The sequence below is a fragment of the Rhinopithecus roxellana genome, chromosome 12 (genome assembly GCF_007565055.1).
Source record: "Rhinopithecus roxellana isolate Shanxi Qingling chromosome 12, ASM756505v1, whole genome shotgun sequence".
Taxonomy (NCBI): Eukaryota; Metazoa; Chordata; class Mammalia; order Primates; family Cercopithecidae; genus Rhinopithecus; species Rhinopithecus roxellana.
The window spans coordinates 118497600-118512515 of NC_044560.1; the positions used below are offsets into that span (position 1 = coordinate 118497600).

Consider the following 14916-nt stretch of genomic DNA (forward strand, 5'->3'; position numbering starts at 1 on the left):
GTCAAGAGATCAAGACCACCCTGGCCAATATGGTAAAACCCTGTCTCTACTAAAAATACAAAAAATTAGCCAGGCATGGTGGCGCCTGTAGTCCCAGCTACTTGGGAGGCTGAAACGGAGAATCTCTTGAACCCGGGAGACGGAGGTTGCAGTGAGCTGAGGTCATGCCAGTGCACTCCAGCCTGGGCAACAGAGGAAAAAAAAAAAAAAAAAAAAAAAAAGGCATGAATCTGAGCAGTCCCAGGTATACTTACAGCTGCACCAGCAGTGTGTGTGCTCCTGCAGAGCACCTCGCCCAGTCTTCCCCATCCGCGCTGTAGGTGGCGCCATACAAGTGCAGCACCTGGGCACTCCTGCAGTTCTTCACACAGAAGGAGCAGACCATGTGCTCCATCTTGGTGGCGATGTTGCTGACCACGATTACCTGGAAGTGGCTCAGGGCCTGCTGGATAAACTCCTCCTCCTGGATCTCGTACAAGCAGCTGAAGAACTCCAAGGAGCCCTGCTGCAGGGTGGAGCCATCGCTCTGAGCTTTGCTTCGGATCCACTGCAACAGTTCCCTCTTGATGTGCGGCGATACCTTCCAGCATAGACTGTTCTCCAGGTAGCTCCTGGTCTCCTCGTTCAGGAGTCCAAACAGGAAGCGGATGGTGAGTGCCAGGAAGCTCCTTTCAGAAAACGCGTACTCGGTCAACAGCCTGATCACGTCCTGGTCTGGGCCTGCCCCACACTCCCCGTCATCCAGGATATAGTACATAGCTGCAAAGAATTCCTGGAAACTCAAGTGGATGAAGCTGTAGTACCTCTCACAGTTAATGTCCTTCTGGAAGATGTTCATGTTGAGGAAGGCAGAGACATCCGCCCCATCTAGGCCATGCTTCCGAAGGTCCTTCTCCTCAAATAGGATTTTCTGATTCCAGAGGCCATCTGCCGCCAAGGAGCACAACCCTCTCTGGTTGGGTGGGGGCTGGAGGCGTGAGGTCCTGAGCTTGGGTTGCGTCAGACTGAGCAGGTAGAGCATATACACCGCAGTGGTGGTCCTGGATGTCTGTCTCAACAGCCCCCCACCCTCCAGCTGCTGCTGGAGGCAGGTACACACCACCCAGCACACCAGGGGGACGAAGCACATGGTGAAGAGAGGCTCGTTGTCCCTCACATAATTGAAGACTTGGCCCGCCTGCTCTGTGTTGTGGAAATACTTGTAGAAGTACTCCTTCCTTTCTGCCTCAGAGAAGCCCAGGATCTCCACGTGCCTGGGGTGCTCCAGCAGACGGTGGAGCTTCTCCAAAGCCGTGGGCCGCGTGGTGACGAGCAAAGATAGCTCAGGGAGCAGCTTTTTCCGAATTAAGCTGTTAAGAAGCAGCTCCATGGGCGGCTTCTCCTCCCAGCAGAGGCACCAGGGTCCCTGAGGATCATGGAAAGAAGGCTTGAGCTCATCGAAGCCATCGATGATGAAAAGGAGGCGCTCGGGAACTCGGACGAGCTCCTGGAGAGGCGCGCTGGGCTCGGGCCAGCAGCCGGAGATGAGGTCTTTCATGCTGCATTCCGTGTCACTCTGGTTCATCTCCCTGCAGTTGATGTAGAAGAGATAATCAAATCTGCCTTGGAAGAGCTTCCCGTCCGCCCAGTCCAGCATCACCTTGTGTGCCAGCATGGACTTGCCTATCCCTGCCGCGCCTTGCATGACCACAGTGCGCGGTGGCTCGGGGCGCTCCTCGTCTGGTTCAAAGAGGGTCTCTATTTCGATGGGGCTGGCCTGGTGTCCCACGGTCCTCGCGTGTCCCCGGCCTATGTCCAGAAGCTGCTGCTGGGCCTGCATGGGGTTTGAGTGCTCCTTCACCAGCAGGAGCCGGGTGTACCGGTGGCTGAGGTTGACACATTCCCCTAGGCGCGCGTTGCGGTCTTCCATGAGCCGGAATTTCCTGCGGACATAGTCTCTGTAGGCTTCCTGAGGATCTAGGGGAGAGGAATGAAAGTTTTGCAGAGGACTCATCAGCAACCTCTGATGAGTTCATGAGGTAAAGCGCTCCTCATCTGGCTCAAAGAAGGTGTGTGCCTGTAGTCCCGGCTACTTGGGAGGCTGAGATGGGAGAATTGCTTGAACCCAGAAGGTGGAGGTTGCAGTGAGCCGAGATCCCACCACTGCGCTCCAGCCTGGGCAATGGAGCGAGACTTCCACCTTCAACTTGACCTGCAACCTCCGCCTTCCAGGTTCAAGTGATTCTCCTGCCTCACCCTCTGAATAGCTGGGACTACAGATGTGCTCCACCACACCTGGCTAATTTTGTATTTTTAGTAGAGACAGGGTTTTGTCATGTTTTCCAGGCTGGTCTTGAACTCCTGACCTCAGGTGATCTGCCTGCCTTGGCCTTCCAAAGTGCTTGGATTACAGGCGTGAGCCACCATACCTGGCCTTTTAGCCTCCCTTGTTGCCCTTGCTTGTATGAGATGGCTTGGTAGCCATCTTTCAGCCGTGAGGTGACAAGTGTCAGCACAAAATGTGGACATGGAAAGGTTGATGAGTTGAAACATAGGAGGAAACTGCCCCTTTGATGGTGTCATTAATCCACCCCATGAATTCCTCAGTCATGCATTTGTGCCTGGCGTACACTCCATGGGGTCTTCTGCTCTATGTAGATGAATACATGTAGGTATATGGCTTGAGGCTCACCTTTTCTTGGAGTGACAGGAGAGATTTCCAGAAGGCATGTTGACTGGTTCCCAAGTGAGGACGGGCCACCAGCTGGGGTATCTGGAAAAGAAATTGTGCAAGATGAACTAGTACACATCTAGCTAGTAGCACTGCATCATATGAGCTGCGATTACGTCAAAATGCCTGCATAACTCCCTGCTCATCCACACCCCAGAATGTTCTGTAGTCACTGCATAGGCCGTGTGTGGGAAACAGCTCATCCCTTGTTCCTTGTAGCCCACCCTCCTTCCTAGGTCCCCCTCATGGTCATTGCCACCTCCATCCATCCAATCAGTCTTTTTTTTTTTTTTTGAGACAGAGTCTTGCTCTGTTGCCCAGGCCGGAGTGCAGTGGTACGATCTTGGCTTACCACAACCTCCACCTCCTGGATTCAAGCGATTCTCCTGCCTCAGCCTCCCGAGTAGCTGGGATTACAGTTGTGCACCACAATGCCTGGCTAGTTTTTGTATTTTTTATTTTATTTTATTTTATTTTAGAGACAGAGCCTTGCTCTGTCGCCCAGGCTGGAGTGCAGTGGCGCCATCTCGGCTCACTGCAAGCTCCGCCTCCTGGAGCTTGAGCTCCCGGAGCTCAAGGCAGATTTGAGGCCATTCTCCTGTCTCAGCCTCCTGAGTAGCTGGGACTACAGGCGCCCACCACCACGCTCGGCTAATTTTTTGTATTTTTAGTAGAGATAGGGTTTCACCATGTTAGCCAGGATGGTCTTGATCTGCTGACTTCATGATCTGCCCACCTCGGCCTCCCAAAGTGCTGGGATTACAGGCGTGAGCCACTGCACCCGGGCCCAATCAATCTTTTTAACTGGGAAGTTCGGAGTCAGTCTGGACTCCTCCCTTGTCAGCTCTAGGCCACATCTCATCCATTCTCTTTTTTTTTTTTTTTTTTTTTTTTTGAGACGGAGTCTCGCTCTGTCGCCCGGGCTGGAGTGCAGTGGCCGGATCTCCGCTCACTGCAAACTCCGCCTCCCGGGTTCACGCCATTCTCCTGCCTCAGCCTCCCGAGTAGCTGGGACTACAGGCGCCCGCCACCTCGCCCGGCTAGTTTTTTGTATTTTTTAGTAGAGACGGGGTTTCACCGTGTTAGCCAGGATGGTCTCGATCTCCTGGCCTCGTGATCCGTCCGTCTCGGCCTCCCAAAGTGCTGGGATTACAGGCTTGAGCCACCGCGCCCGGCCCATTCTCTTTTTTTTTTCGAGACAGAGTCTAGCTCTGTTACCCAGGCTGGAGTGTAGTGGCACGATCTTGGCTCACTGCAACTTCTGCCTCCCGGGTTCAAGTGATTCTCCTGCCTCAGCCTCCTGAGCAGCTGGGACTACAGGCATGCGTCACAATGCCCGGATAATTTATTTTGTATTTTTTTGTATTTTTAGTAGAGACGGGGTTTCACCATGTGGGTCAGGCTGGTCTCGAACTCCTAACCTCGTGATCCACCCACCTCGGCCTCCCAAAGTGCTGGGATTATGTGTGAGCCACTGCGCCTGGCGACTCTGTCTCTTAAAAATATTTTAATTTTTTTTTTTTTTCTTTTTGGTAGAGATTAGGTCTCAATATGTTACCCAGGCTGGTCTGGAACTCCTGGCCTCAAGCAATCCTTCAACCTTGGCCTCTCACAGTGTTGGAAATACTGGTATGGGCCATCATGCCCAGCCCCAAAAAGGTCTTTGTCTGGATACATCATAAGATTCTACACGTCCAGTCCTTCCTTGGCATCTTTGGTCCTCAGAAGGCCCTCAAAGTCCTAAGGGTGGGTTCCTATGCTCTCACCTGGTATATTCCCTACTCCATGAGAACGACTTCCCCTGGCGAGTTCTCCCATCAGCTGAGCCAGCGGCACCCCATCTGGTCCTCACTCTGACAAGTTTTCACCTCCCTGCTGGTTGCTAGCCCATGAAATGATTCATGAAAGCCAAGAACATCCTCTTGAAGGAGCCAGGAGGCACCCCACCCTCTTGTTACTACACAGCCCGCCCCCCACAGCCCCTGCCGCTTCATAATGTTCCCAAGTGCAATACCCTGTGTGACCCTCCTGGCATGCGGGGACACCTTCCCTGTGAGTCTGTGTGACTAATAAACTGTTGTCTTTCTTTTTTTTTGAGGCAGAGTCTTGCTCTATCACCCAGGCTGGAATGCAGCAGCGTGCTCTCAGCTCACTGCAAACTCCGCCTCCCGGGTTCAAGCAATTCTCCTGCCTCAGCCTCCTGGGTAGCTGGGATTACAGGCGCCCGCCACCGCACCCAGCTAATTTTTGTATTTTTAGTAGAGACGGCTTTTCACCATGTTGGCCAGGCTGGTCTTGAACTCCTGACCTCATGATCCACCTGCCTTGGTCTCCCAAAGTGCTGGGATTACAGGTGCGAGCCACCGTGCCTGGCCTAAACTGTTGTCTTTCATCTGTTCATTGCTGGCTCTGGTATATTCAGTCATCTCGCACTATTTTATTTTATTTTATTTTTAAATTTATTTTATTATTTTATTTATTTATTTGAGACAGAGTCTCACTCTGTCGCCGAGGCTGGAGTGCAGTGGTGCGATCTCAGCTCACTACAATCTTCACCTCCCAGGTTCCAGCGATTCTCCTGCCTCAGTCTCCTGAGTAACTGGGATTACAGGCGTGGGCCACCATGCCCGGCTAATTTTTATATTTTTGGTAGAGATGGGGTTTTACCATGTTGGCCAGGCTGGTCTCCTGACCTCAGGTGATCCGCCCACCTTGGCCTCCCAAAATGCTGGGATTACAGGCATGAGCCAACACACCTGGCCACTCAATTTTTAATTAAAGAAGGTTATCATTGAGAGGAAAGGGAAAAATAGGGAATTGTTTAATGGGTATCCAGTTTGTTTTGCAAGATGCAGAGTTCTGAAGATTGAAGGCACATCAGTGTAAATGTACTGTCCTCAGCAGCACACTTAAAAATGGGTAAGAGGAGGCCTGGCGCAGTGGCTCACGCCTGTATTCCCAGCACTTTAGGAGGCCAAGGCAGGTGGATCACCTGATGTCAGGAGTTCAAGACCAGCCATACCAACGTGGTGAAACCTTGTCTCTATTAAAAATACAAAAATGAAGGCTGGGTGCGGTGGCTCACACCTGTAATCCCAGCACTGTGGGAGGCTGATGAGGGCAGATCACGAGGTCAGGAGATCTAGACCATCCTAGCTAACACGGTGAAATCCCGTCTCTACTAAAAGTACAAACAATTAGCTGGGTGTGGTGGTGGCGGGCGCCTGTAGTCGCAGCTACTCAGGAGGTTCAGGCAGGAGAATGGCATGAACCTGGGAGGCTGAGCTTGCAGTGAGCCCAGAACGTGTCACTGCACTCCAGCCTGGGTGACAGAGCGAGACTGTCTCAAAAAACAAAACAAAACAGAAAAAAAATATACAAAAATGAGCCAGAAGTGGTGGCGTGTGCCTGTAATCCCAGCTACTCAGGAGGCTGAGGCAGGAGAATCGCTTGAACCAGGGGGTCAGATGTTGTAGTGAGCTGAGATCGTGCCATTGCACTCCAGCCTAGTGACAGAGCGAGATTCCATCTCAAGAAAAAGAAAAAAAAAAACGGTTAAGAGGAGGCTGGGTGTGGTGGCTCACGCCTGTAATCCCTGCACTTTGGGAGGCCAAGGCGGATGGATTAACTGAGGTCAGGAGTTCAAGACCAGTCTGACCAACATGGAGAAACCCCATCTCTACTAAAAATACAAAAATTAGCTGGGCATGGTGGTAGACACCTATAATCCCAGCTACTTGGGAGGCTGAGACAGGATAATTGCTTGAACGCAGGAGGCAGAGGTTGCAGTGAGCTGAGATCACACCACTGCACTCCAGCCTAGGCAACAAGAATTAAATTCCGTCTCAAAAAAAAAAAAAAAAAGGTTAAGAGGGCAAATTTCATGTTTTGTGTATTTTAGCACTATTTATTTATTCATTTACGAGACAGAGTCTCACTGTGTCGCCCAGGCTGGTGTGGTCTTGGCTCACCGCAACCTCTGCCTCCTGGGTTCAAGTGATTCTCCTGCCTCAGCCTCTGGAGTAGCTGGGATTACAGGCGTGTAATTTTTGTATTTTTAGTAGAGACAAGACAAGGTTTCACCATGTTGGCCAGGCTGTTGTCGAATTCCTAGCCTCAAGTGAGTGATTCACCTGCCTCAGCCTCCAACGTGCTGGGATTACAGGCGTGAGCCACTGCAGCTGGTTGGCAATTTTTTTTTTTTTTTTTTTTTTTTTTTTTGAGAGAGAGGGTCTTGCTCTGTTGCTCAGGCTAGAGTAGAGTGGCATGATCTTGGCTCACTGCAGCCTTTACCTTCTGGGCTTAAAGTGATCCTCCCATCTCAGCCTCCCAGGTAGCTGAGTGTGCAGGCATGTGCCACTGTGCCTGCCCAGTTTTGTAGAGACGGGGTTTTGCCATGTTGCCCAGACTGGTCTCAAACTTCTGGGCTCAAGTCATCTGCCTGCCTCAGCCTCCCAAAGTGCTGGGATTATAGGTGTGGCCATAGTTTTTTTTTTTTTTTTAAAGGTAATCCAGGCTGGTGCGGTGGCTCACGCCTGTAATCCTAGCATTTTGGGAGGCTGAGGTGGGAGGATCGTGAGGTCAGGAGATTGAGACCATCCTGGCTAACACGGTGAAACTCTGTCTTTACTATAAATACAAGACTAGCCGGGCGTGATGGCGGGCGCCTATAGTCCCAGGTACTCGGGAGGCTGAGGCAGGTGAATCACTTGAACCCGGGAGGTGGAGGTTGCAGTGAGCCAAGATCGTGCCACTGCACTCCAGCCTGGGTGACAGAGTGAGACTCCATTTCAAAAAAATAAATACCTAAAAATAAAAAAGGTAATTCTTGAAAATTGCAGCTGAGAAAGGCCTCAGGGATGTTCTCCTTCAGTGTTTCCTAGGCATGCCGCGAGAACCACCCCCATGAAAATGCAGATTCCTGGTGCCTGAGACCTGCTGAATCAGAATCTCCAGGGTTGGGGCGTCTTGGACTCCCCGTTAGCCACAAGGGTCTCAGGAGACTCTTATGCACATTCACATGCGAACCGCCGATCTTGTCTGATGCCCTTGTTTTACAGATGGAGACGGAAGCCCGGAGGGGCACAGATTCTCCAGCATCACACAGACAGAAAGAGCAAAGCTAGATATCTGTCTCCTTGGGAACGCTGAGCTGCCTCTTAGTAGACTAAACGGATGCAGTCCGGAGAAGAACGCTCGGCAAGTGGTTATGCATTGTCAATGCTGGGAGAGATTCGGGCGGAAGAGGGAGAAAAGTGGGACTTTACTTTTGATGCTATATTTGTACGTTATTTCCATTTCTTAAAATAACTATGTAACACTTACATTTAGATATAATTATACAAAATGACAAGTAAGTACATTGATAGTTTTTTCTTTTGTTTTGAGATAGAGCCTCGCTCTTGTCGTCCAGGCTGGAGTGCAGTGGTGCCATCTCAGCTCACTGCAACCTCCACCTCCCGGGTTCAAGTGATTCTCCTGCCTCAGCCTCCTGAGTAGCTGGGATTACAGGCGTGCGCCACCATACCTGGCTAATATATATATAATATACATATATATTATATATGTGTGTATGTGTATGTATATTAAGATGGAGTTTTGCTCTTGTTGTCCAGGCTGGAGTGCAGTAGCGGGATCTTGGCTTACCGCAACCTCCGTCTCTTGGGTGATGGAGAAAAGAGAAAAAGAAAAAGAAAGAGAAAAGAGAAGAGAGAGGAGAAAGAGAGAAAAGAAGAAAAAAGAAAAGAAAGGAAGAGGGAAGGGAACGGAAGGGAAAAAAAGGAAGGAAGGAAGGACGGAAGGTTACAAACAGTGCATTTGGTTTTTTCAGAGTCATTAAAGACTTTGTTTTTTACAGAGATGTTTCCCAGCACACTACTGCCGTCACACCTCATTAATGATGAGTCACTGAGCTTTGCAGAAGTGACTGTGTATAGCCCGTTATTGGCAGAACTTGCTTACTCATTCAGCAAATGTTCACCAAAGTTTACTCGGTTCCTAGCCCTAGCCAGACACTTTAGTCTCAGAGAATCACACAGGGGAGTCAAGACTCTTTCTGCCTTTCAGGGCATCCATTTCCCAGTAAACAGGTGAGAAATGACATTAAAAACTACAGCTCAAGCAGGGTGCAGTGGCTCATGCCTGTAATTCCAGCGCTTTGGGAGGCCGAGGTGGGCGGATCACCTGAGGTCAGGAGTTCAAGACCAACTGGACCAACATGGTAAAACCCCGTCTTTACTAAAAATATAAAAATTAGTCGTGTGTGGTGGCACGTGCCTGTAATCCTAGCTACTCAGGAGGCTGAGGCAGGAGAATCGCTGAAACTCGGGATACAGAGCTTGCAGTGAGTCAAGATTGCACCACTGCAATCCAGCCTGGGCAACAGAGTGAGACTCTGTCTCAAAAACAAAATAAAGCAAAAAAAAAAAAAAAAACACAGCTCCAACAGAGCTCTGTAGTGCGCACCTGTAGTTTCAGCTATTCAAGAGGCTGAGGCAGGGGATCACTTCAGCCCAGGAGTTTGAGTCTAGCCTGGGCAACATGGTGAGACCCCATCTCTAAAAAATAAAAATGTTTTTAAAAAACCAATTCCACAGCTCCAGTCTCATCTCTGCCACTTCAGCAATGGCCCACATGTGCTGAGCACTTACTACCTGCTTTGAATTGTGTTAAGCACTTTGCACGTATTATCTCTTGAGCTTGTGTCTCAGTATAAATCATATATATATGTATTTTTTGAGACAGTGTCTCACTCTGTCACCCAGGCTGGAGTGCAGTGGCATGATCTTTGCTCACTGCAGCCTTCACTTCCTGGGTTCAAGTGATTCTCCTGTCTCAGCCTCTAGATTAGCTGGGATTACTGGTGCCCGCCACCACCCGTGGATAATTTTTTTTTGTATTTTTAGTAGAGATGGGGTTTCGCCATGTTGGCCAGGCTGGTCTCGAACTCCTGAGCTTAGGTGATCCGCCCACCTCAGTCTCCCAAAGTGCTGGGATTACAGGCTTGAGCCACCGCGCCCGGCCCATTGTGATTATTTTATGAGATAGAAGATATGATAAAAGAAATCCAAGAGTGCTAAGGAGGCACAGAAGTGGGGTTTCTGAGCCAGAGTAGTGGGAGCGAGGAATCAGAAGGTGGGGGAAGAGGAGTAAATTCTTTAGAGAAGGTAGTGGCTTCAAGGTTTCAGTAAGTAATACTTTTCCAGGCAAAGAAGATGGAGAATATTCCAGACAGAACACAGCATGAACACAGACCAAAGGGATGAAATTAGAATTCTGTACACAGTCATAAAAAAGAACAAAATCATGTCCTTTGCAGTAACATGGACGCAGCTGGAGTCCATTATCCTAAGCAAACTAATGCAGGAATAGAAAACCAAAGACTGCATGTTCTCACTTATAAGTGGAAGATAAACACTGGGTTCTCATGTTCAGAAAGATGGGAAGACACTGGGGACTCGTGGCCGCGGGAAAACTCACGATTGGGTACTATGTTCAAGTACCTGGGTGATAGGATCAATCTTACCCTGAATCTCAGCATCGCTCAATACACCCATGTAACAAACCTGCACATGTACCCCTTGAATCTAAAATAAAAGTTGAAATTTGTTTTTTTTTTTTTTTGAGATAGAGTCTCGCTCTGTTGCCCAGGTTGGAGTGCAGTGGCGTGATCTCAGCTCACTGCAAGCTCTGTCCCCTGGGTTCACACCATTCTCCTGCCCCAGCCTCCCAAGTAGCTGGAACTACAGGCGCCCGCCACCATGCCCGGCTAATTTTTTTTTTTGTAGTTTTTCGTAGAGATGGGGTTTCACCGTGTTAGCCAGGATGGTCTCTATCTCCTGACCTTGTGATCCACCCGCCTCGGCCTCCCAAAGTGCTGGGATTACAGGCGTGAGCCACTGTACCCGGCAAAAGTTGAAATTTTTGTGTAGATATAGATACGTGCGTGTGTAAGTTAGAATTCCAGATCTCCCAGGCTCAGGGATTAGTATGAAAGAAAAGGGAATTGGTGGCCAGGCAGTGGTCATTCATGCCTGTAATCCCAGCGATTTGGGAGGCTAAGGTGGGAGCTCGCTTGAGCCCAGGAGTTCAAGACCAGCCTGGGCAACATAAGGATACCTCATCTTGGCTGGGCACAGTGGCTCACGCCTGTAATCCCAACACTTTGGGAGGCTGAGGCGGGTGGATCACAAGGTCAAGAGTTCAAGACCAGCCTGGCCAAGATAGTGAAACCCCGTCTCTACAAAAAATATAAATACAAAAAATTAGCCAGGCATGGTGGCGGGTGCCTGTAATCCCAGCTACTCAGAAGGCTGAGGCAGAAAATTGCTTGAACCCAGGAGGCGGAGGTTGCAGTGAGTGGAGATTGTGCCACTGTACTCCAGCCTGGGCAACAGAGTGAGACTCCCGTCCCAAAAAAAAAAGGATACCTCATCTCTTTTAAAAATTTTTTTTTTTGAGATGGGGTTTCACTCTGTTACCCAGCCTGGAGTACAGTGGTGCAATTTCAGCTCACTGCAATCTCCACCTCTCAGGTTCAAGCGATTCTCCTGCCTCAGCCTCCCAAGTAGCTGGGACTATAGGCGTGTGCTACCACAGCTGGCCAATTTTTGTATTTTTAGTAGAGACAGGGTTTCACTATGCTGGCCAGACTGATCTCGAATTCCTGACTTCAGATGATCCACCCGCCTTGGCCTCCCAAAGTGCTGGGATTATAGGTGTGAGCCACTGCACCTGGCCACCTCATCTCTTAAAAAAAAAAAAATATATATATATATATACACACACACACACACACACACACATATATATATATACCAGATCTCCCAGACTCAGGGATTTTATATATATATATATATTTTAAATATTTGAGGCAAGGTCTTACTTTGTCAGCCAGGCTGGGGTGCAGTGGCAGGATCATAGCTCACTGCAGCCTCTACCTTCTGGTCTCAAGTGATCCTCCCACCTCAGCCTCCTGAGAAGCTGGGATCACAGACATGCACCACAACACCTGGCTAATTTTTTTGATTTTTGGTAGAGACAGAGCCTCACTATGTTGTCTAGGCTGGTCTTGAACTCCTCACCTCAAGTGATCTGCCCTCTTCAGCCTCCCAAAGTGCTGAGATTACAGGCAAGAGTCACCACACCCCGCTGGGGTTCTAGCCTTGCCTGTCCCGCCACCTCCTTACCCCTCACCAGGTCCTCTCTCTGTCCTCTCTCCCACAGGTCCTTCCTGTTCATCCGTTCAAAGGTGCTGAGAGCCAACCTCCAAGCCTCCTCTGTCCCGAAGTGGGTGATGAGCAGCTGGGCCATTTCCAGGGGACCGGCCATCTCCATGCGTCCCCAGGGGACCTTGTCTTCTCCCAACTCTGTCGCGGTCCCCAGGTATAACTTGAACTTCTTCAGCTCCACAGCCTCGAGTTCTTCCAAGTAGGCGGACAGGCGACAGAGGCCGTCCCTGCCTGCGGTTCGTAGCATGGGGGTGCTGTGAGCCCGGAAGGAGGGGACCTGGAGGCTGAGACGTTCCTATGCACGGGACACGGGGTGACCGCAGCACACCTTCCATTGCATTGTTCACAGGTGGTGGGCGGAGAGGCTGAGCCAGCGGTTCGAGGACTGAGAGAGGGAGGAAAGACCTTTTGCTGAAATAATGGCTTTCTCACTCTTCAGCTCCCTCCTGCCCTGCCCCACTCACCAATGGGTGTTCTGGGTGGAGAACAGGAAGTCAGGGGGAGATTAAGAAATCCTAGGAGCCACTTGGCTGATGAAAAAGAGCTTCACTTCTGCTGTCTCTTCCCGGCTCTCCTAACAAAGCAGTCGCTGTCTTTCCGCCTTCCTCTTGTTTTCCTTGTTTCACTAGTGTGTGTGGTAGAGGGTATTATCAAAGCCGTGACTGCGCCTCTTCCAGGGAGAACTTTTGTTTTTTGAGACAGAGTCTCGCTCTGTGGCCCAGAGTGATGCAATCTTGGCTCACTGTAACCTCCGCCTCCCAGGTTCAAGCGATTCTCCCACCTCAGCCTCCCGAGTAGCGGATTTCAGACACCCGACACCACACCCGGCTAATTTTTGTGGTTTTAGTAAAGACAGGGTTTCACTATGTTGGCCAGGCTGGTCTGGAACTCCTGACCTCAGGTGATCCACCCGCCTCGGCCTCCCAAAGTGCTGGGATTACAGGTGTGAGCCACCATGCCTGGCTTTTTTTTTTTTTTTTCCTTTGAGACAGAGTCTCACTCTGTCACCCAGGCAGGAGTTCACTGGCGTGATCTCAGCTCACTGCAACCTCCCGGGTTCCAGCGATTCTCCCACCTCAGCCTCACAAGTAGCTGGGACCACAGACGTGCGCCACCATGCCCAGCTAAGTTTTTAGAGTTTTGGTACAGATGAGGTCTCATTATGTTGCCCAGGCTGGTCTCGAACTCCTGAGCTCAAACATCTGCCCATCTCAGCCTTCCAAAGTGCTGGGATTACAGGTGTGAGCCACCAAGCCCAGCCTCAGGGAGAGGTACTAAGGACCTCACATAGGTCCGCTATTTTTTCTTTTCTCTCAGTCACAACAGTGGCATGAGAGGGACTCTGTGGTAGGCAGGATAATGGTCCCCAGAGATAGTCATGTCCTAATGCCCAGAACCTGTGACATTTCACCCTACATAGCAAAAAAGGACTTAGCAGATGTGACCAAATGAGGGCACTTCAGATGGGGATGTTATCCTGGGTTATCTGGGCAGGACCCATGGAATCACAAGAGTCTTTTTTATTTTGAGACGGAGTCTCGCTCTGTCGCCCAGGCTGGAGTGCAGTGGCAAGATCTCGGCTCACTGCAAGCTCCGCCTCCCGGATTCATGCCATTCTCCTGCCTCAGCCTCCAGTGTAGCTGGGACTACAGGTGCCCGCCACCATGCCTGGCTAATTTTTTTTTTTTTTTAATTTTTAGTAGAGACGCGGTTTCACCATGTTAGCCAGGATGGTCTTGATCTCCTGACCTCGTGATCCACCTGCCTCAGCCTCCCAAAGTGCTGGGATTATAGGCGTGAGCCACCGAGCCTGGCCACAAGAGTCTTTATAAGAGGAAGACAGGAGGGTTAGTGTAAGAGGGAGATGTGACTGGGGGCAATGGCTCACGCATGTAATCCCAGCACTTGGGGAGGCCAAGGCAGGTAGATCGCCTGAGGCCAGGAGTTTCAGACCAGCCTGGCCAACATAGTGAGGCCCCATCTCTACAAAATATATGTTAGCAGAATTTATGAATTCTGATGGAAGAGCAAGTTTATGATTCCCTCTGTCTCCTGCATCATGCCAACTCTGTTTCATGCTTCTGATCAATTCAGACCTCTCAGACACACACACACACACACACACACACACACACACACACACACACATATACACAAAAGCCTTCATAGCCAGGCCCAGTGGCTCACGCCTGTAATCCCAGCACTTTGGGAGACCGAGGTGGGCAGATCACCTGAGGTCAGGAGTTCGAGACCAGCCTAGCCAATATGATGAAACACCATGTCTAAATTTTGTAAAAATAAAAAATTAGCCAGGCTTGGTGGCAGTCATCTGTAATCCCAGCTACTTGGGAGGCTGAGGCAGGAGAATTGCTTGAACCGGGAAGTAGAGGTTGCAGTGAGCCAAGATTGCGCCATTGCACTCCAGCCTGGGCAACAGAGCGAGACTCCATCTCAAAAAAAAAGAAAAAAAAAAATTAGCTGGGTTTGGTGGCGGGTGCCCGTAGTCCCAGCTACTCAGGAGGCTGGGGCAGGAGAATCACTTGAACTCAGGAAGCAGAGGTTGCAGTGAGCCAAGATTGCACCACTGCACTCCAGCCTGGGCAACAGAGTAAGACTCCGTCTCAAAACAAAACAAAACAAAACAACAAAAACAACAACAACAGAAACCTTCACAGCTTTTTATGAGACACTCTCCCACACCAAGTCCTTTCCAGGACTAATGTTCTGTTGCATGGCATGGAGCGGTTTTGAGCAGGGGAGGGATGGAGTCAGATCTGGGTTAAGGAAGATTCCTCACGGCCCCTGTGAAGACAGACCAAACGGAGGAGGCCTGGACTGGGAGAGCGAGAAACTGAAGCCATCATGCCTGAGTGAGGGCGGGTGGTGGGTGCATCCTGGGAGTGAGGGGATGGCAGTGATCATTAGAGGGGAGGAGAAAGGTGTAGCTCACCTGAATTCCCTGCAGATCTGATCTGA

At 50.2% G+C, this 14916-nt stretch overlaps 1 protein-coding gene across 4 annotated transcripts in view; it reads right to left on the reverse strand.

Annotated features, from left to right (window-relative positions):
• Positions 1-12590, reverse strand: part of NLRP12 (NLR family pyrin domain containing 12) — a 31072-nt gene extending 18482 nt beyond the window's left edge. The window contains exons 1-3 of one of the 4 annotated variants that reach the window (XM_030912724.1): positions 11899-12590; positions 2672-2752; positions 255-1956 (exon numbers count right to left, since the gene is read on the reverse strand). In XM_030912724.1, coding sequence (XP_030768584.1) covers positions 255-1956; positions 2672-2752; positions 11899-12187 — 2072 coding nt within the window. In that variant the 5' untranslated portion in view covers positions 12188-12590. The remainder of the gene's footprint in view (positions 1-254; positions 1957-2671; positions 2753-11898) is intronic. The other 3 variants (XM_010380713.2, XM_010380712.2, XM_030912725.1) reach the window with 3 other exon arrangements.
• Positions 12591-14916: the final 2326 nt, after the last annotated feature.